The sequence below is a fragment of the Ailuropoda melanoleuca genome, chromosome 4 (genome assembly GCF_002007445.2).
Source record: "Ailuropoda melanoleuca isolate Jingjing chromosome 4, ASM200744v2, whole genome shotgun sequence".
Lineage (NCBI taxonomy): Eukaryota > Metazoa > Chordata > Mammalia > Carnivora > Ursidae > Ailuropoda > Ailuropoda melanoleuca.
In genome coordinates, this window is record NC_048221.1 from 24,146,338 (window position 1) to 24,167,782 (window position 21,445).

Genomic DNA, 21,445 nt, shown 5'->3' on the forward strand with positions numbered 1-21,445 from the left:
TAGTTTGTTCTTTATCACCTCACTTTCAATCTGCAGGTGTCTTTAGGTCTAAAATGAGTTTCTTGTAAGCAGCATATAGATGGGGTGTGTGTGGTCTTTTTTATACCCATTCTGATACTTTATATCTTTTGATTGGGGCATTTAGTTCATTTACATTCAGAGTAATTATAGATAAGAATGTAGTGCCATTGTATTGCCTGTAAAGTCGCTGTTTCTGGAGATTTTCTCTGTTTCTTTCCAGCCTTTGTTGCTTTTGGTCTTTCTGTCCCACTTAAAGGGCCCTCTTTAATACTTTTTGTGGGGTGGTAGTTTAGTCATCATGAACTCCTTTAGTTTTTGTTTGTCTGGGAAGTTTTCCAAACTCTATCATTTTATATTTCCATTAGCACTGTATGCAGTTTCTCTGCATGTTCACTTACACTTACTATTCTCATGGTTATAAAGTGGTATGTGATTGTGGTTTTGATTTACATTTCCCCAGTGACCAATGATGTTGAACATTTTTTCATGTGTTCATCTTATTTAAGATTTTATTTATTTGAGAGAGAGCAAGCAAGTGTACAAGCAGGGGGAAGGGGGAGCAGGAGAGGGAGAAGCAGGCTCCCCACTGAGCAGGGAGCCAGATGCAGGGCTCAATCCCAGGACCCTGGGATTATGACCTGAGCCAAAGGCAGATGATTAACCAACTGAGCCACCCAAGCACTCTCGTGTGTTTATTTTAATTTTTTTAAAATGTGATAAGGTAATACCCATGTTGGGCGTTATTATAGGTCTCCATGCTTACTGTGAATCCTTTCAATCTTTTACGTATCTTTCTGGGAAATTTTTTTTTAATAGCTTCCAGGAAATCCCTTTAACTTTCACTTTTTGAAATCCACGGATAATTGACATATATCATTAGTTTCAGGTGTGTAACATAATGATTCTATATTTGTGTATGCTGCAAAGTGGTCACAGTAAGTCTAGTTAACATTCATCACCATCAGTTACAAAATTTTTTTCTTGTGATGAGATCTTTTAAGATTTATTCTCTTAATTGTGGAATTATTATTAACTATAGTCACTGTGTTGTACATTACATCCCCATGACTTATAACTGGAATTTGTACCTTTTGACTCTTCACCCATTTTGCCCTTCCTTCCCCTCCCACTGCTGCCTTTGGCAAAAATATCTGTATCTGTGAGCATCTGTGTGGGGTTTTTTTTTTTTTTTTGGTGTGTGTGTGTGTGTGTGTGTGTGTGTATATAGTTTTTAAGATTCCACATATAAGTAAGATCATTATGGTGTTCTTCTTTCTCTTTTTTTCTTAGCATACTGCCCTCAAGGTCCATCCATGTGGTCACAGATGGCAAGATTTCATTTGTTTTTATGGCTGGATAATATTCTTCTGTGTGTATACACACACTACATTTTCTTTATATTTATTTGTCTGACACTTAGGTTGCTTCCATGTCTTTACTATTGTAAATAATGCTCCAGTGAACATGGGAGTGCATATATCTTTTTGAGTTAGTGTCCTATATATACCCTGAGGTGGAATTGCTGGATCACGTGATAGTAGTTCTTTTAATTTTTTGAGGAACTTTATACTGTTTTCCATAGTGGAAATTTACCAATTTACAACCTCCACCAACAGTGCATGAGGGTTCCCTTTTCTCCACCTCCTTGCCAACTCTTGTCATTTCTTCTCTTTTTGATACTCAACATTCTGACTGGTACAAGGCTATATCTCACTGTGGTTTTGATTTTCCTTTCCCTGATGATTAGTGATGTTGAGCATCTTCTTATGTAGCTGTTAGTCACCTGCAGGTTTTCTTTGGAAAATTGTTCAGATCTTCCCCCCATTTTTTAAAATCAGATTGTATCTTTGCTTTTGCTATTGCATTGTATGATTTCTTTATGTATTTTGGATATTAACCCCTTATCAGATATATCATTTGCAAATATTTTCTCCAGTTTAGTAGGTTGCCTTTTCATTTTGTTGGTTTCCTTCGCCCTTTGCTGTGAAGAATGTTTTTAGTTTGATACAGTCTTACTTGTTTACTTTTGTTCCCTTTGCTTTTGGGCTCAGATTAAAAAAATCATTGCCAGGGCGCCTAGGTGGCACAGCGGTTAAGCGTCTGTCTTAGGCTCAGGGCGTGATCCTGGCATTAGGGGATCGAGCCCCACATCAGGCTCTTCTGCTATGAGCCTGCTTCTTCCTCTCCCACTCCCCCTACTTGTGTGCCCTCTCTCCCTGGCTGTCTCTATCTCTGTCGAATAAATAAATAAAATCTTAAAAAAAAAAATCATTGCCAACATCAATGTCAAGGAGTTTACTACCTATGTTTTCAGTTCTAGATAGAGGTTTTGTCTCAGGTCCTTTATTCAAGTTTTTAATCTATTTTGAGCTCATTTTTGTGTATAAGATAGTAGTCCAGTTTCATTATTTTGCATTTGACTGTCGAGTTTTCCCAGCACTGTTTACTGAAGAGACTGTTCTTTCCCCATTGTGTATTTTTGGCTCCTTTGTTGTAAATTAACTGTCCGTGTAAGTGTGGGTTTATTTCTGGGCACCCTGTTCTGTTCTTTTGATCTGGGTCTGTTTTTGTCAGTGACATACTATTTTGATTACTATAGCTTTGTGATGTAGTTTGAAATCAGTACTGTGATGCCTCCAGCTTTGTTCTTTCCCACAGTTGCTTTGGTTATTTAGGGTTTTTTGTTTCCATAGAAATCTTGGGGTGGTTCTATTTCTGTTGAAAAATGCCATTGGAATTTTGATAGGAATTGCAATGACTCTGCAGATTGCTTTGGACAGTACGGATATTTTAAGAATATTAATTTTTCCAGTCAGTGAGCATGGAATGTCTTTGCATTTATTTATGTATTCTTCAGTTTCTTTTAGTAATGTCTTATCATTTTTCAGTGTACAGGTTTTTCACATCCTTGGTTAAATTTATTCCTAGGTATTTTATTTTTGATGCAATTGCAAGTGGGATTTTTTTCTTAATTGCTCTAACAGTTTTAGTGTAGAGAAACACAACAGATTCTTGTATATTGATTTTTATATCCTGCGCCTTATCAAATTTGTTTTTTCTGACAGATTTTGGTGGAGTCTTTAGAGTTTTCTATATATATATAAGATGTTATAAATACAGTTTTTCTTCTTCCTTTCCAGCTTGGATGCCTTTTCTTTCTCTTGCCTAATTGTCATGGGATTTCCAGTACTATGTTGAGTGAAAGTGTGGAGAATAGACATCCTTGTCTTGTTCTTGATCTTAGAAAAAACTTTTCACTTTTTCGCTGCTGAATATTATGTTAGCTATTTGCTTGTCATACATAGTCTTATGTTGAGGTATATTATAGCCTTATACCCTATATATGAGAATTTTTATCATAAATGGATGTTGAATTTTATCAGATGCTTTTTTTGCATCTGTTGAGGTGATCATATGATCTGTATCTTTCATTTTGTTACTGTGTTGTATGTCTTATTGGCATTTGTTGCAACATACTTGCATCTCTGGAATAAATCCTACTCGACCATGGTGTACAATTCTTTTAATGTATTGTTGAATTCTTTTTGCTACTATTTTGTTGAGGAATTTGGCCCGTAATTTAATTTTCTTGTAGCATTCTCTGATTTTGGTATCAGGGTGTTGCTGGCTTCATAAAATGAGTTTGGAAGTGTTTTCCTTCTCTTTTATTTTTGGGAAGAGTTTGAGAAGGATTTGTATTAATTCTTCTTTGAATGTAGAGAGGAATTCACCAATGAATCCATCTGGGCCTGGTCTTCTGTTTCTAGGGAGGTTTATTACTGATTCTCCTCACTTGTAATAAGTCTGAATTTTCTCTATCTCTATGGTTGTATGTTTCTAGGAATTTATCCATTTGTTCTAGGTTGTCAAATTTGTTCGTGTGCAATTGTTCATAGTAGTCTTATGATCCTTTGTATTTCTGTATTGGTTGTAATGTCTTTTTCATTTTGAGTCCTCTCATTTCTCTTGAAGGTTCTAGCTAAAGTTTGTCAGTTTTATCATTAAAAAAAAACAGCTTAGTTTTATTCATACCTTCTGTTGTCTTCATAGTCTCTACTTCATTTATTTCCATTCTGAGCTTTGATATTTCCTCCCTTGTACTGACTTTGGTGGTGGTTCTTTTTCCTTGAGATTGAAAGTTATGTTTATTTGAGATTTTGTTTCTTGCTGTGTAGGCATTTATCAAATTTCCCTTTCCTTAGAACTGTTTTTACTGCATCCCATAATCTTTTTTTTTTTTTTTAAAGATTTTATTTATTCATTTGACAGAGAGAGACAGCCAGAGAGAGAGGGAACACAAGCAGGGGGAGTGGGAGAGGAAGAAGCAGGCTCATAGAGGAAGAGCCTGATGTGGGGCTCGATCCCAGAATGCCGGGATCACGCCCTGAGCCGAAGGCAGATGCCTAACCGCTGTGCCACCCAGGCGCCCCTCCCATAAGCTTTTATGTTGTATTTCCATTTTAATTTGCTTCAAGACATTTATTTTTTATTTTTTTGGCCTATTGACTAAGTGGCATGTTATTTAATCTCCAGATGATTGTGAATTTTCCAGTTTTCCGCAGGTAATTGTTAATTTCTAGTTTCGTATAATTGTGGTTGAAAAAATGCATGATGTAATTTGAATTTTCATGAATAATAATTATTAAGACTAACTTTGTGGCCTACCATGATCTGTCCTGGAGAATGTCCCCTGTGTACTTGAGAAGAGTGTGTATTCTGTTTCTTTTAGAGTGAATGTTCTGAATATATCTGTGAGGTTCATCTGGTCTAATGGAAGGTCTAATGTTTGTTTTTTCACTTTGTCTGGATGATCTATCCGTTGATGTAAGTGGGGTTTTAAGTCTCCTATTAATACTGTACTCCTGTCAGTAGGTGTGTTAATATTTGTCTTAATATATTTAGGTGCTCCTGTGTTGAGTGTATAAATATTTACAAATGTTATATTCTCTTGTTGGATTGACCCCTTTATCATTATGTAATGCCCTTCTTTGTCATAATTACTGCAGTCTTTGTTTTGAAGTCTGTATTTTGTCTGATAGAAGTGTAGCTACCTTTATTTTCTTTTCCATTTGCATAGAACATCTTTTCCCATCCCTTTATTAAAATGTCTGTGTGGTTCCTTAAGTGAGTCTCCTATAGGCAGCCTAATTTTCTTACCCATTCACCCACTGCATGTCTTTTGATTTGGAAAATTTAGTACATTTACACTTAAAGGAATTATTGACAGGTGTGTCCTTATTGCCATTTTGTTCATTGTTTTCTAGTTCCTTTTTCTCTGTCGTCTTCCTTTGTTTTGATGATTTTAATAGTATTATTAGATTCTTTTCTTGATCTTTTGTGTATCTGCTGTAGGTTTTTGCTTTGTGGTTACCATTAGGCTTATAATAATTTATGTCTTTTTTAAGTTAGTAACAATCTAAGTTTGAGTGCACTCTAAAGTTCGACCTCATATCTTTTTATTTTTTGTATCCCTTAACTAGTTATTCCAGTTACAGTAATTTTTACTTCTTTACTGTTTTAACTTTCAGACTAGCTTTATAAGTGCTTAATCCACTACTTTTATTTTGTATTAGTGTTTACTAATGAAGTTTTTATTTTCATATTTTTTTTGTTGATTAGCGCCCTTTGTTTTTTCACATTCCTTTTAAGGCCAGTTTAGTGGTGATGAACTCTTATTTTTTTGCTTGTTTGGAAAACTTTTTACTCTCTTAATTTTGAATGATAACTGCCACATAACATATTCTTGGCTGGAAGTTTTTCTTTCAGCACTGAATATATTGAGCCACTGTCTTCTGGCCTTCAAAATTTCTGCTGAAAAATCTCAATCTTCTGAGGGTTCCTTGCAGGTATCAAGTTGATTTTTCTCACTTTTTTAAAGATATGCTTCTTGTCTTTAAGTTGTGACATTTTAATTATAATAAATCTTAGTGATGGTTTGTGTTTCAAATTTTGAATTCTCTATGCTTCCTGAATCTGGATATCTGTTTCTTCTCCAGGTTAGGGATGTTTTCAGCCATTGTTTCTTCAAATAAGTTTTCTGCCATTTTTCTCTTATGGGACTCCATATAATTTGAATGTTATTCTACTTGATGTCCCATAAGTTCCTTGAGCTATCTTCACTTTTATTTTTTTGATGCGCTGACTGGATGAATTCCACTATCCTGTCTTTGAGCTCACTGATCCTTCTGTATCATCTAGTCTATTGAACCCTTCTAGTTTTTCACTTCAGTTAGTCTATTCCTTGGCTCTGTGACTTATATTTGGTACTTTGAATACTTATATTTTCTTTTTGAAGTTTGTGCTATGTTTATCCATTCTTTTGAGTTCTGTGAGCATCTTTATCACCATTACTTTGAACTCTATTAGGTAAACTGTTTCATTAAGGTTTTTTTCCCCTGCGGTTTTATCTTCTTCTTCTGTTTGGAACATATTCCTCTGGTTTCTTCATTTTGTTCAATTCTCTGTCTTGCTTTCTATGCATCAGATGAAACAGCTGCCAGGATGGAAGGAAGGGCCTCATGTAAGCGCTGAGCCTATTGTTCAACCCTACCCTAGCTCTTGGTTGTCTCTCAAACCTTTGTGATAGTCCATGCAGCCAGTTTTATTTTTAAAAGCTCCCAGTAGTTGTGTGTGGCAAGACCAGTCAGTGTCCTAGAGAGGAATATCTGAGTAAGCACTTAGATTCAGGCTGAGTGGAAGCCAGACCTCCAGGCAGCAGCTTTTAACATAAATAAATAAATACAGTCCACTAGGACCCCAAGCAGAAGCCCCCCTGGCCTCCAGGGCCTGGCGATCAAGTCGTACCCACTGCATAGCAGCTTCAGAGACCAGGGTATGACATAAAATCCAGGGCAACAGACGTGTGTAAAAGTTCCCCTCTGGGAGATAGTGGCGTTGTGAAGTAGGGCAGGAAAAGCATGAAGAAGACACCTGCCGGCTGGAGTGGGGGAGGGAAGATAGCACCTGTTAGGGGTTCAGGGTAGGCCTAGGGTTTTTTCCCCCCAAGATTTTATTTTTATTTAATAGAGATCATGAGCAGGGGGAGAGAGGTAGATGGAGAAGCAGACTCCCCACTGAGCAGGGAGACTGATGCAGGACTTGATCTCAGGACCCTGGGATCATGACCTGAGCCAAAGGCAGACACTTAACCGACTGAGCCATCCAGGCGCCCAGGCTTAGAGTTTTACATGAAGGTAGTGCCTGCCAGCCTCAGTTGCCTGGAATAGTATCCCAGTAAATCCCTAGATATGTGGTGAGTTAGATGCCTGCCCCTTAGGCCAACACTTTATGTGAAAGAAGTTCGTTTACTTACATTAACAACTCTGGGTACTATTGGCTGCCTCTTTGCTGGGCCCTGGGGCAAGTTAGTCCACAGAATAGCCATTTTCTCCTTCAGCTATAGCTTTGTGGGTCTCATGGACATGAGCCCTATTGGCTTTCAAAGCTAGATGTTTTGGGAACTCCTCTCTCAAGAGCAGGTCTTCAAAGCTGGGGTACCCAGTGTAGGGTTCAAACCCATTGCACCTCAGGGAGAAGCTCTGGGTTACTTAGCTGAAAGCTGCTCACTTACCTAAAATTATTCTGCTTATGAGCTCTTGGTATTTTTTGATACTTTGCTCTTAAGCTTGATGAATCTTATTCAGTCCCTTCCCTATGTCCAGATAAATAACAGAATTATATGACTCCTACACATTATTTAAGGGAAAGTGAAAATAATTCTTTAAGATAGTGAAATTATGTGTATTATCACTGAGTAGCTCTAAATAAAAGAATTTAATCAGTCAGGGTCCCAAAATAGAGTAATTCAAGATGGCTTATGTAGAAGAGGACCATTTCCAAAGAACTGGGTGTGAGGGAATCAGAGATAGTTTATGACTTTGGTGCTAGCAGCAGCTAAGCTGATTACCAGAACCTAGAAGGCAAAAGTTGTGTTAGAGGTAACTTTGAGGGGAGCAGTGACCTTTGGTAAGGGGACAGTGTCAGCCTCAGGTCAACACAGGGAATGAGCCAGTGGAATAAATATCCTGACTTCATTTGCTTTCCTCCCTTTAATCTGCCTGTGAACCCTCTTGACTAAAGTTGGAGGGCCCAGGAACCCATTGATACGGTTCATACCAGTCTGCTTGCCAGGGCAGAGAGTCATGGTAGAAAAAGGCGTTAAGTGGGTATAGAGTGGCAGAAGATATCCAGTATTAAAATGATGCAGGCTGGGCAGCCTTACTAGGGATTGGTCCTAGGGCATCTCTAGCCTGGAATGCACACCTAGTAAGTGTCAGGATAAGAGAGCAATAACTGGATTATTAATTTTTTTTAATGTGCAGCACAGACTTTTCATTAGCTAATTGTGTATTTAAAATTTTAATCATGAGTGAAAGAAAACCTTTTGTAGAATTGTTCAGCTGGCTTTAATAGCTGTTCTTATTAAACATGAAAGTAAGGAAATTTCAGAAGTCTTTTTTGAGGAAACTTTTCCAATGTTGTATGTGATTCAGCAGTGGTCTGCAGGCAGGAAATAATGGTATATAAGTCATATGATCTAAAAGTAGAAAAAACAAAACATGACTTTTCATCAGCAATATTTCCCTAAAAATTTGGTTCCAAGAAGGGTGGTATAAAAGACATTTTCCCAGCACTTCAAACAATGGAAGGATATTTTCCAGATCCTGTGTATATTTATGTACTTTAATTTCAAACCAAGTTATGAAAAAAAATCACTTAAATTTTTTACATTGTTTTTGATGAAAAATTTTTTGTTACCATTGATACCAAAAATGTAAATTAGTTAGACTTTTGCTGAGAAAGAGATATCTATAAAGATGGTATTATATATGGCTTTTGTATATTCTAAATGAAAGCCAGGACAGTCCTGTGAAAAGTTTCTTTTAAAAAATGGTCTCTATTATGTGATGCTAAGAATGAATGAATCATCTGGGGTTGCCTGGATGGCTTGGTAGGTTTAAGTGTCTGACTTTTTTTTTTTTTTTAAGATTTTATTTGTAAGAGAGCAAACGAGCACACAAGCAGGGGGAGCAGCAGGCAGAGGGAGAAAGCAGGCTCCCCGCTGAGGAAGGAGCCCTATGTGGGACTTAATCCAAGGACCTTGGGATCATGACCTGAGCCAAAAGCAGATGCTAAACCGACAGGCACCCAGGCGTCCCAGTGTCTGACTCTTTATCTCAGTTGAAGTCATGATCTCAGGGTTGTGAGCTCAAGCCCCGCACTGGGCTCCACGCTGGGTGTGGAGCCTACTTAAAGAAGACTGAATCATGTGAAGTTGTGAAACATGCTGTGGCATGGATGACCAAGGCATCTTGCTGAGTACATAAGCTGGGCATGGGGTCCGGGAGGAGTGCACAGAAACAAATATCCTATAGCTCCACGTGTGAGGAGTCTAGGGCGGGGTGGACAAATTCATAGAGATGGAAAGTAGAGAGGTTGCTGGGGGTTGGGAGGGAGGGTGGTATGTGGAGTAATTGCTTAGTGCATGGAGGGTTTTTGTTTGGCATAAATCAAAGGGTCTGAAATTGTGGAGCAGTGTGGGTTTGCTTGGTACAGTGAATGGTACACTTAAAAATGGTTTAATGTAAGATTTAGAACCCTTGTGCACTACTGGGAATGTAAAATACTGTAGTCGCTATAGAAACATACAGCATTTCCTCAAAAAATTCAAAATAATAATTACCATATGATCCGTCAATTCCTATTCTGGGTATATACCCAAAAGAACTGAAAAGTAAGCATTAGTCAATAACTAAAAGGCAGAAGCAATCTAGATGTCCCCTGATAGATGAATGAATAAACCAAAGTGTGGTATACACCTACAGTGGTATATTACTCAGCCTTAAAAAGGGAGGAATTATGACACATGCTATATAAACACATGGATGAACTTCGAGGACATTATGCTAATATGAAATAAGCCTGTCATAAAATGACAAATACTGTATGATTCCACTTCTATAAGATACTTAGAATAGTCAAAATCATAGAAAGTAGAATGGTGGTTGCCGGAAGCTGGTAGGGAGAATGGAAAGTTTTTTTAATGGGTATAGAATTTGGGGGGAATAAAATCCAAACTGTAATGCCTTTGGAAAAAAACCAAACTTAATTCACTGTAATGAATTGTGTTAAAAATTAATCCTCTGAAATTTTTCTCTAGATGACTTAAATACAGGAACATTCACCAGTGCAGAATCATGCTGTGGAACAGTAATAGAGAGGGAAATTCTAAATTGTTCATCTCCTGAGATTCCTGCAGACTTTAATGAACAGTTTAACACTAAGAAAGACAAAGAGGAACTCATAAATCAGGTTAAAGGAACCAACTTAGAAAAAGAAAACAGCTGGTATAATGATCAGTGTAATGAGTTTGCAAGGACAGAGAAAACACATATGAAGAAATGTCCTAAAAGGCCTGATTGGAATATAAATAAGCCACTCAAAAGGTATATCCCAGCATCAGAAAAGTACCCTAAACAGCTGCAAAAGCAGAGAGAAGAAAAAAAAGTAAGAAGGCAGATGGAACTGCTCAATTTGGTAGAAAGAAATAATCCTGGACATCTTTGTCAAAACAGAGGCACTTCACCAGTTCTTCCTTCATGTCAAGAAACTGAGCCAAGGTTCAGGTGGCATCTAATCAAAAAGGTAAAACTTTTCTGTCTTATTTTATTTTAAAGTATGTATTGATGTTTCTAGATTGAAAACAGTTCCCCACATGCTTATTTTGACAAGGCTGTTCTATATCTGAGCAAGAGTTAAGAAATTTGCTTTAGTTTATATCAGGGGTTGTCAGACTATGGCCTGTGGGCAAATCCATCATGCTGTAAATCAAGTTTTATAGGAACACAGCCAGGCTCATTCTTTTATGAATTGTCTGTGTCTGGCTTAGAGTAGTTGCAAGAGACCACCAGTGGCCCACAAAGCCAAAAGTGTTTACTCTCTGGTCCTTTACCAACACTCGACACTAAACCCTGTATAGATTAATGCTATTCATTGTTCAAACAGCCATTCAAAACTTGTTTGTAGTTCATATAGACAGAGGATAATTTTATAAGGCCAGGAATTACTGCATTGGTTTCATGACTGGAAAAAAATCCCATTATGCAGTATCTGTTACTCAGTTATCATCCTCAGATTATTTCAACAAATTTTCAAAAATATTTGTGGGGACATACGGCAGTACTGTTAACTCCTGTCTGCATTTATCTACCCTTTAGGAAGAAGAGCCTCTGAAAAGTAATGCTTTTGGCAAGGAAAGGTACGTTATGGATTGGATTGATTCCATAGCTACTTAGTGCTGTGTGGGACAAAAGAAGTACAAAATATTTTGCTCAGAATATAGGTAAGATCAAAGCATGTATATATGTGAAGTCAGAAACAGAAAAGTATAGGGACTTTTAAGAGGTGAGAAATAGAGGTTTAAGGGAAATATGACTGACATTTTATCTAAAATTTGAAGGACTGGGTCTAAACATCTAGGTAGGAATACAGGTGAGGTATTGTCTGCAAACTTAGCTAAAATAGTTTTAACTTCGGATGCCTGGCTGGCTCAGTCAGTTAAGTGACTGGCTCTTGGGCCCCACGTTAGGCTCTGTGCTTAGCGCAGTCCGCTTGGGACTGTCTCCCAAATAAATCTTTTGACTTTCCAGTTATGTCAACAGTGGAAAAGACCTTCTCCTTGGATTGAGGAGGTTATGAAGAAATGAGTAGTAGGGATAGTGAGAAATCAGTTAACCAGTAGATTTAGATAGTTAGAAATTTTATTTTATGCATGAACCAGGTGGTTTAGAGTTGTGTCCGAATGTGGCTCTAACAAGTCTGGTTCACGTGGTAAGTCCATTAGAAACATTAGGCTTAAATCAACTCAGCCAGTGTTGATCCTCATTTTTCCTCTATACTGTATATATCCTTGGCAAGTAAAAAGTCGTCCTGTTCTGTTGCCATTTTAGGAAAGGTATCATAGAACTCATTCCTATTCCTAGTGTTTCTAAAGGTGTTACATGTAGACTAAATTGAAATGTGATTAAAGAGTAGGTATGCTTAATCTAAAATACATAATTTTGCATTAAAAATTGTGTTTTTGAAAAAAACAGGTCTCAGTCACCACCAGTTCCAGTAGTGAAAAACAGAACACAACAAACTCAGACACTAAAAAACAGTAATTATGAAAGAGAGAATCTGATCTTAGAAGGCAGTCAAACAGAAACATTACCTGGGCCTTCTGAACCATCCCATTTTATCCCCTATGTCCGAACCAATGAGATTTATTACCTTGATCCAGATGCACCACTGTCTAGGCCTTTAACCCAGGATCTTCAGTACCAAAATCCACATGGTAAGTAAAATAGAAGTATCCTTCCCCCAACACTAAATTCAGAATCGAAATTAATACTAATCTTGCCCTTAGCCAGGAGAGGTAGAATTTCTCTTTTGGGGTCCATTACTAAATTTTTTAATTGAATATTACTTATTTTATAAGTTTAATGAATCCTTAGACTACTATAGGATAGGGCTATATCACATTATTAGAGATGGTATTTGACTTACCACTTTCATCTGTCTTCAGACTGTGACCAAGAACAACGGCAGCTATTTGATTCTGATGTCAGGGACCCACTTCTTAATCCTAACTTGGTGAAAAACAGGGATCGACAGCAAGCAATCCTTAAGGGACTATCAGAACTGAGACAGGTAGGAGCTTTTTCACCAAGTGTGAATGTAACTTTTCTGCATATGGCTAATAGAGGGCTATGTATTGGAAAGGCTAATTTAAAGGCCTATTTGGTTACATGAATTTATGTGGCTTTTATCACATCCCAGTTAAAAATAAAATTCACTTGTATATTAATCTTAAAAGTTCTTTCTTTCAATTTGATTCACATTGCCATAAATATTCCAGTATTAAATCATGAGGCAGTTCCAATATTAAGACAATTTTATTGAATGAAAAAAGCATACATATTTGAAAAAGGTAAAACATGATTAATAAGCCCTAAAACCCAAGACAGGAAATACACAATTATGCTTTAATAAATTTTTAGTAATGCAGTTCACGTTTTTTTTTTTTTAATTGAATGTGTTGGCAGTGTCCAGAACAGAATATTGATGTCAGTCCCAAAGAATAATAATAAAATTCGGTTCGAAAGTATACACATAACCTTACCCATCAGACTACATCTCCTCCTCCCAGATCAGTTACTGTCACTTCTCATTAGCTTGCTCAGGCAAAAATAAAATCTGGTAACACATTCAATATTTAAGGCTATAACTTTTATCAGCTGGCCTTTAAATAGCAATCCCTGATCTTAGGAAAAATAAACTGCCACTTTAGGAGTGCCCTCTTCCATGTCCAGTCATTTACATATGCCTCTTACATTTCAAATTGTCAATTCAAGTGTTGCTTACCCAGTTTGTTCACATAGAGCTAGAACATCACAATAACAATTATATAGAAAAAGTATCCTCCTTTAGTTCTTTAAATGCTAGCTTTGGTTACATATAGATTGCATATGTAACAAGGAGTAAATATTTTAAATTTTCCTTTAAAGTGACAAGGCACTTTTCTTAATAGAGGTAAAAGTTGCGAGGTCAAGAGGCAGGAGTATATACCATGTACATAGTGACCCACCTGTATAGTAGCCACTTCTTATTTCAGCAGGGCCTTGTCTAAGCCACTAAGGTTAGTGCAGTCAAGAAAAACACTGGATGTTATTAAGGGAGACTCCTTCAGTGCGTCTCATTACCATTTTAAGAGCCTTTGGGGGATTTCAGCCACATAGCTATGGAGACTTAGAAAAGTCATCCCTACTGGTCTGAATGCTAAAAACATAATCTTACACATATGTGGTAGCTACACAATATCTAAGTGAGAAAGTCTGATGTAGGTTTTTTGAGTGGTTAAAATTCAACATGACAAAGATAAAGCTTAAGCTATGGCCAAGGAACTGAACTGATTACAGGTTTCCAAAGTAAAGTAAACATAATTCTGAATTAGCAGGGCTGAAATGTACAATAGGAATAATTTGCAAGTCTGCTGCACACCTTACTAACATATCAATGTGATTTCAGGGCCTTCTCCAGAAGCAAAGGGAGTTGGAAACTAATCTGATGCCTTTAGCTGCAAATCAAGAAGAGAATTTTAATTCTTCGTTTTAAATGTAGAAAATCAAATCCTTCACATTTGTTGCTTCTAAATTATAAAATGTGTTCATTGCATAACTGTATTTTCCAAATAACCTAGATTTCTTTTAAAAATGTTTAAAACTTGTACATTAAGTAGTACAATGCTGTGTGTGTATATATATATTTTTACAATAAAACAGACATTTTTGTAAAGCTTAGTAAAAAAACATTTTTCTGCTCTATCACAACCTAGGTATTTAAATACTTTCTACTTACCTTAAGACAGGTTTCTGACCTGTTCACAGACCACGTTCTTCTACACTTATGTAGCTTATTACTGAAATACCACTCAGGTATTTTGTTCTATAAAAAGATTTAAGAGGTTAGAACTCTTCCAAGTTCTTCTGAGGGGCCAAAGGAAGGTCTGACTTAACACATCCCAACTTTAACTAAAATAGCTCAGTATTTCTTTTCTCTAATTCCTGTTTTTAGGACTTTTTACAAAAACATTTTACAAGTTTGCATTTCTAATGCAGGCAGTTATTAGCAATAGATACTGTTTTAAAATTGATTATCATATACTTTGTGAATTTTAAAAGTTATTTTTAGTAAAAACACTTGTTTTTACCACCTCAAAAATATACATTTTTCTAAGACTACCAATTTTAAAATCTTCTTTAGCAAAGTTGTTCCAAATTTGTTCAATGCCTTTAATAAACAGAAGCCTATTTATTTTTTAGAAATACGAAACTGAATTTGGTTAAGTCAAGGACCATACGAAGCACTGAAAATTGTAATGATCCAATACCTCAAATAAAAAGGTTGACCCAAAATTTTAGCAACAGGCAAATTTTTACATGGCTAAGCCTAAAGATAAAAATAATGCTGCCTGGTATTAAGTCCTAAGTCTTATATACATAGTTTATCATCTAAATTGAAACTGCATTCATTGTTAGATAAATCTTGAGGTATTGAGCCAAAATCTTTTAAGTATCTATTGACAGCACTGGCTTATACCTGTATGAAAACACTACACAAAAGCTTAAAATAAATACAACAGTTGATTGGTACGTCATTTCAGCAAAAGTAGTTGGTATCATCTGACAGAGGGGGAAGAAAAAGAAAAGCCATTGTTTACTATCCTTTTGCAAATTATCTAACTTGATATATAAAACAGGCTTCAATTTGAAGCCCAAGTACAGGTAACATATAAATGTAAAACTTAAAAAGTGCCAACATGAGATAATTCAAGTACAATATATGTTAAAAATATATATATTTATTTCAATTTTCAGATGCTTCAACTGTTACAGGTCATCATGATTTAAATAAGAGGAAAAAAACATTGAGGAAGGACAAGAAACCTTTTGTTTAGATGAAATATAAATTGTCAATTCACTTATAAGAAACAGAAAAAGTCCATAACAACCTATTTCAAAAAAAAAGTTACTATTTCTCTTTTGAAAACGGCCTGGAAGAATCACTTTTCCCCCAACTTAATGGAGATGGAGATTTATCTCTATCCAGGCTTTCAGTATAAGCAGATAAAAAGTAATTTTCACTTTCTTGAGTCTGACTTGAAAGGGCATATGCTGTCCCCAAAAATGTCTGATGAGTGAGAACATTAAAATGACTAAACTGATGGGACATATTTAATTGACTGTGATAAACCTGAAAGTTGCTATATGAATCTTGTTCAGTTCCATTGCTGTTCTCTCCTTCAGAGCATACTATAGCAACAGAAGCTCGCTCTTCAGAATCAATTTGATAAGTCTTATCTTCTAATAAACTTTTTTGCACGTCAAGAGACGATTGCAACTCAATTTGAATATTCTTATTTTGATCTGTTCCACGTGATCCTTTGGTCTCTTTCGCCAATATTTCTGAATGAAAATTGCTGCATACTTCTATTTGTGAGATTTCATCCCCTGAATCCAGAGACATATCCTCTTCATCCTTTTCATCGTTTTCTAAAAGAGCTACATTTAAAAAACAAAAAGTCCTCCTCTATTGAAATACACAATTTGTTTAAGTTTTAAAATTATACACTACTCACACAATATAATGCGTCAGGGTCTGCAAGTCCACAATCCCTTAAAGCTTGGTCTTCTGCCACAAGTTCACTTAGTCACAACACTCACACTAGGTGTGAATGTCCAGATAATCCGATGCTAAAAGCTTCTGCGAAATGTGTTCACGTTTAATGTTGGGAAATCCCAACTCCCAGCTCCAAAGGGGTTAATGTCAAAACAGCATCTAAAGTTATACGGTAATTCAGTATTTGACAAGACAAATAAAAAATAAAAATTTTGACATCTAGCTTCATTGGATTACGACTAAACTGGTTAGCTCTAGCAAATGTTTGATCATCTCTGCTTTTCATCAAAAACAAAGTATGTACATCTTTCATTTAACATAAAACCTGGAAACAAAGCAGAGGCCATCTCACAAAACACGAAAGCTATGGATATATCCCTGCTACCTTGTACTTAAATTGCTATATACATCTGGGGAGATTCTGTAGCCCAATGCTAAATTCCCCATTATCCGATGTCCTCCTTTTTAAAAACAGAACCCCTTTGCTGACAACAGCACCTGATAAGGTTTACATACCCTCAAAGAGAAAATGCCTACTCTGGTAGTATGCAGCATACTTAACAGTTGTATTGACTACAGTATAATAAATGAGCAGATTTTGTGTATGCTAAGTATAAGAATGGTAAGTGCCTTGAAACACTTCTCCTGAAGCTGTTTACATGGAGGGCGAGTAGTTTCAAAGGAGGCATTTTGTTCTATGAAAACAACACAAAACCATTCCTCTTTTTCTGTCTGCCTTAAAGAAAAGTAAAACTACTGAAAAGTTACCTGACTGCGACTCAAGATTCTCATTAGCACCAAGCAGTGGAAGGTTTTCTTCTGTGATTGAGTTGTGATAGCCCACGAGATTTTTAAAGTTTTGCATAAAGTCTTCAGTAGTCGCAACCACTATCCCATTATCTGTATAACTGGAAAGCATCTTGATATTCTTTTCTAAATAAAAAAAAAAAGATCAGTATAAAACATGTGAAAACCTACATGGACAATGATGTCTGCCCCTGCCCCATGAAAGTGCTTAACACCCACTACAGGCAACAAAACCCTTCCATCCACATTCCTACATTCATAATAGAAGCTTAAGGCGGCACTCTTTACCTGTTAGAAAGACTATGTGTCGTTGCTGTATGTTCTGAGCCTGAAGTCTGATAAGGCAATCCAATTCTGGAGCATTTCGAGTTTGTGAATCACAATTGTGGTATGACAAAATTTCAACCAGATGTTTCTTCTGATAGACATTCAGAAGTGTCAACAAACTTAGAGCTTTAGCATTCAATCTGTGGAAGTAAGTAGTTCAATATCTGGATCTGCATTTCTAAAATTTAGTATGGATGTTTTTGCTTCAAATTAAAACCGTAATTTCTCAATTGAGGCAACCAATGACAACTGCACTGCTTTAGTTCACTGCCTGACGGACGGGTGCTTCCTAGGAGAGAGAGGGGAGCAGGAATTGTGCAACCCACATTTAAGTCCAGGGGTTTTCTATGGGTGTAAAGCCTGAGAGCCACTATTCAGCTTTAGACTAAAATCTCATTGTACGTACTAAATAACACTTCCCCCTTAGCTTACTAATTTAGAATGTGAACAAAGAGCACAGGAGGACAAAAAAATACAAATCTTCCCTTCAAAAAATACATGGCTCGAAGCTATTTCTACACCTCCAAGCACAACGCAACACGTGGTAGAAATTACTACTGTCAGGAAGATGAGGGTACTGACTTTGGGCCTCATTACTATCTATCTGTTCACTGTTATCTGTCACACAAAAGTAAACACTTTTCCAATGCCTCTTTTCACATAATTTGAAGATAAAACAAGTTTTTAAAAAGTGAATTTCTACAAAAAGTTAAATATTTTTCAATTATTTAAACCTGAATTTCCCTAAATGTTTTCCTTAGAATTAGAAGGTATTAGAAGAAAAATGTTTTGCCATCTAAGTTTCAAAAATGCTGTTTGACAAACTGTAAAACAGAATTCTTAACTACAGTCTCTCTCAGATCCTTAAATATGTAAATACACTATATGAACTCTAGTAGTAAGAGTATACAAAATTCATCTTATTATAGAGTTATTTGTGGAGCCTCTCAAGTGGACTAGTAATCCAAAGATCACTAGGCATTTTGGAAATCTTACATAAATTAATGTCCTAATCACAAATCCCCTTATCACGTCGGGATTAATATTTCAGTGTGTGTGAACAGATTAACTGCCTAAGGTAGTCCTCAACTGGGGGAGAGCCTGATGTAGTTTGGTAAAAAAAATAGAGTGCTGACTATTCCATTTTGATTACTATTCTAAACCCTCAAGTGGCAAAGATTAAACCAATTCCACCTATATACCTGACTAGAACTTTAGCTTTAGCAAACCTCTACCTAAGTAAGAATACATTTCCAAATAGGCTGGAGTAACTACATTACCCCTTATGACTATTACATCTGTGAAAACTGAGCAACATCCATAATCTATAAACACAGAAAAACAGAAATTTTATGAACACAATGTTGACATCAACAACCATTATATAGTTATTTTTCAAATCTTACCTCCCCAATTCCTTTAGTTTTTTCTGAAATTTACAGTGGACTTTCCATTGCCATTTTCCTTCTGGAGTACTAAGTTCTTCGAGGAATGTCAAAAAATTTTTAAGGTTCTCTGTTAGAGATAATGAAGTTCATTTTAAATTCAATAAATAACTGTCACTCAACAAATGAATTATGGAAGAAATGTCTGTTGATACTATATAGAAATATCTACTTTCCTATGTAGTATTTTCTCTTTTTTCCCTCTAAGGGAGACAGACCATCTATATATACTCTCAGATTTAAGAACATCTACATAACAATAAAAAAAGAACATACTAATAACAACAAAGCAAAAGGGATCCAAGCACAAAAAGGTGCAGAGAAACTTGCTTTACATCAGATTTAGAGGAAATTATTTGCAGTGACTAAGAGACAAGGAAAGAAATTTGAGGTAATAAAAAGAAAATGATGGAAATGTACTCATCCATTCGACCAGAGATAACAATACTTTTTTTTATTGTTATTTTAGTCACCTACACAGTACTTCATTAATTTTTGATGTAGTGTTCCATGATTCATTATTTGTATATAACACCCAGTGCTCATTGCAATACATGCCCTCATTAATACCCATCACCGGGCTAACCCATCCCCCCACCCTCATCCCCTCTGAAACCATCAGTTTGCTTCCCGGGGTCCATAGTCTCTCATGGATTGTCTCCCCTTCTGATTTCCCCACCTTGGGCATTAGGAGAAGGAAGAGAAAGCAGTACATTTAAAAAGCATGAGTCATTAATGAGAAAAAAACCTAGAAAGGAGAAAAGTTTATGCTCCAAATAAAGCATAAATCTTACCAATTGTGATAACTTCTGGATTTAGAATGGATTCATCAGATACAATACAACCTCCAGATACAAATAATTCATTATATGTATGATTTTTAACATCATCCAAACTATCAACACCAGCAAAACTAACGCAAGAGAGCTTCTTTAAAGTCACCAAGCCAGGTACCTATTTAAATCCCAAAAAAACACAAATAAGGACAGATAAGAGCATGAAATGGTAAGACTCAGGTATGAAGTAACCTACAAGAAAAGTCTAACGAAATACAAAAACATTCCCATGTCCAAAGACATAAACCAACATTTCTATTCTGGTACATACCATGAACAGAATGCTCTGAGGAAAAGGCACCTACAACTGACCTGGCAACAGAATGATAAAGGGCAACCTGTCTGGGCCTGTGAGTGCAATCAGAATTCAGAGGAGGGCAAGAGCCCATGCAGTCAGGAAAGCCTTCAAAGGGCAGCAGGACTTGAGACCGGTTCCTAAGACTGGATGGGGGACCTCCAAATGCAACGGAAAGGGGAAATGGTTTGGCAAAGAGGGGGTACAAACAGATTTTACCTGGGACATACAAATGAAGATGACAACAATATAAAGAGAATCAACAGACCCACTGATACTCAAAGAGTCAATATTCTTAGTCTTGGTGAGTGACAGGGAGGGTCTGTGCTGTGCCGCAATTTAAAATTTTGCAGAGGTACAAACCTGATCACAAGCTGATTGACAGAAGGATTGTTTAGGTCTCAAGCCCTAATCTCCCAAACTTGAAGTTTTATCTCTTTTAGACCTTAAAAGGATATTTTAAAAGCAAACAGCTTTAGCCTCAAAGACAGTTTTATAACCAAAATAATAGTGAATTTGACTTAATAGTTTACCTTGTGAATGAAACTTGCAATGTCTTCATTCTGAATAATAATCAATAGTTTATCTAATTTTGATCTTCTTTCCAAAAATTGTTCTGGATGACATTCTGTATTGCCTAATTTGATAAGATATTCCTGTTAAAGAGAAAAACTAAATCAACATTAAAAGCCTTTTTTTTTTCCCCAAATAGCCACTTAACATCAGAAATGCAAGATAAACTGATAGGTAGTCACTTGGTAATGATCACTAGTAAGGATGACTTTACGCTATGGACCTTAGAGGTCATCAGGTCGACTTCTATAAAGAAGAATCTATAACTCGGAGCTTAAATGGCCACAGTCACAATGTTACAATGCTATGCATTCAAAGCCAAGTAAGTGCCAGTGGTGGGTAACAAAAAAAACCATAAGAACAATGGATTAGCCCAGGTTCTTAACCCAGTTCCATTATTTGTTCTGGACAACCCGGAGCCTAATCATTAACCACTCCCTCATCTCATTTTCCTCTCCTTTCAAGGGAAGCCCTTGGTTATTTGCAGCAAGGCTACTATTATATTACTCCTTCCCTTACAAAGCACTTTTCTGACTACTGGAGCTCATTTAATTCACAACAATCCCGAAGTCGTTCATACAGAGCTTCACTATGTACCATGGCATTCACATACTATTTAGCCATGTCTGTCAAGTTTACACCTTCAAATAAAATAGACCCTCCCATCTAATACCTCTCCCCATGTTGGTGACATGGTACTACCTTTCAAAGGACACATGGTAGTAGTACAGGCAGTTTCCTTTGTTCTTTGCTTGCTGGTGGAATCCTGAAGTCTGAAGTAAACGTCAGGCTCCTAGAGGTCACATTCCTCATTTCACAGATACAGGAGCAGATTAATTTTCTCAAGGTTGGCAAGGCTGGTTAGATAGCCATTAAATCTAAACCCAGCCTGCCTCACAACAAGTCTGCTGCTCTATCAAGAA

The 21,445-nt window shown here is 36.5% G+C and overlaps 2 protein-coding genes across 13 annotated transcripts in view; one reads left to right on the forward strand and one right to left on the reverse strand.

The window, feature by feature from the left end:
* CCDC66 (coiled-coil domain containing 66) overlaps positions 1-14,225 on the forward strand; it is a 51,471-nt gene extending 37,246 nt beyond the window's left edge. For all 12 annotated transcript variants that reach the window (XM_011231206.3, XM_019805151.2, XM_011231214.3 and 9 more), the window contains 5 exons: positions 10,181-10,665; positions 11,238-11,278; positions 12,114-12,355; positions 12,587-12,711; positions 14,089-14,225. In XM_011231206.3, the coding sequence (XP_011229508.1) occupies positions 10,181-10,665; positions 11,238-11,278; positions 12,114-12,355; positions 12,587-12,711; positions 14,089-14,175 (980 nt within the window). In that variant the 3' untranslated portion in view covers positions 14,176-14,225. The remainder of the gene's footprint in view (positions 1-10,180; positions 10,666-11,237; positions 11,279-12,113; positions 12,356-12,586; positions 12,712-14,088) is intronic.
* TASOR (transcription activation suppressor) overlaps positions 13,046-21,445 on the reverse strand; it is a 51,823-nt gene continuing 43,423 nt past the window's right edge. The window contains 6 exon segments of the mRNA XM_034658489.1: positions 13,046-16,121; positions 17,008-17,172; positions 17,335-17,513; positions 18,780-18,888; positions 19,613-19,772; positions 20,483-20,605. Coding sequence (XP_034514380.1) covers positions 15,592-16,121; positions 17,008-17,172; positions 17,335-17,513; positions 18,780-18,888; positions 19,613-19,772; positions 20,483-20,605 — 1,266 coding nt within the window. The 3' untranslated portion in view covers positions 13,046-15,591.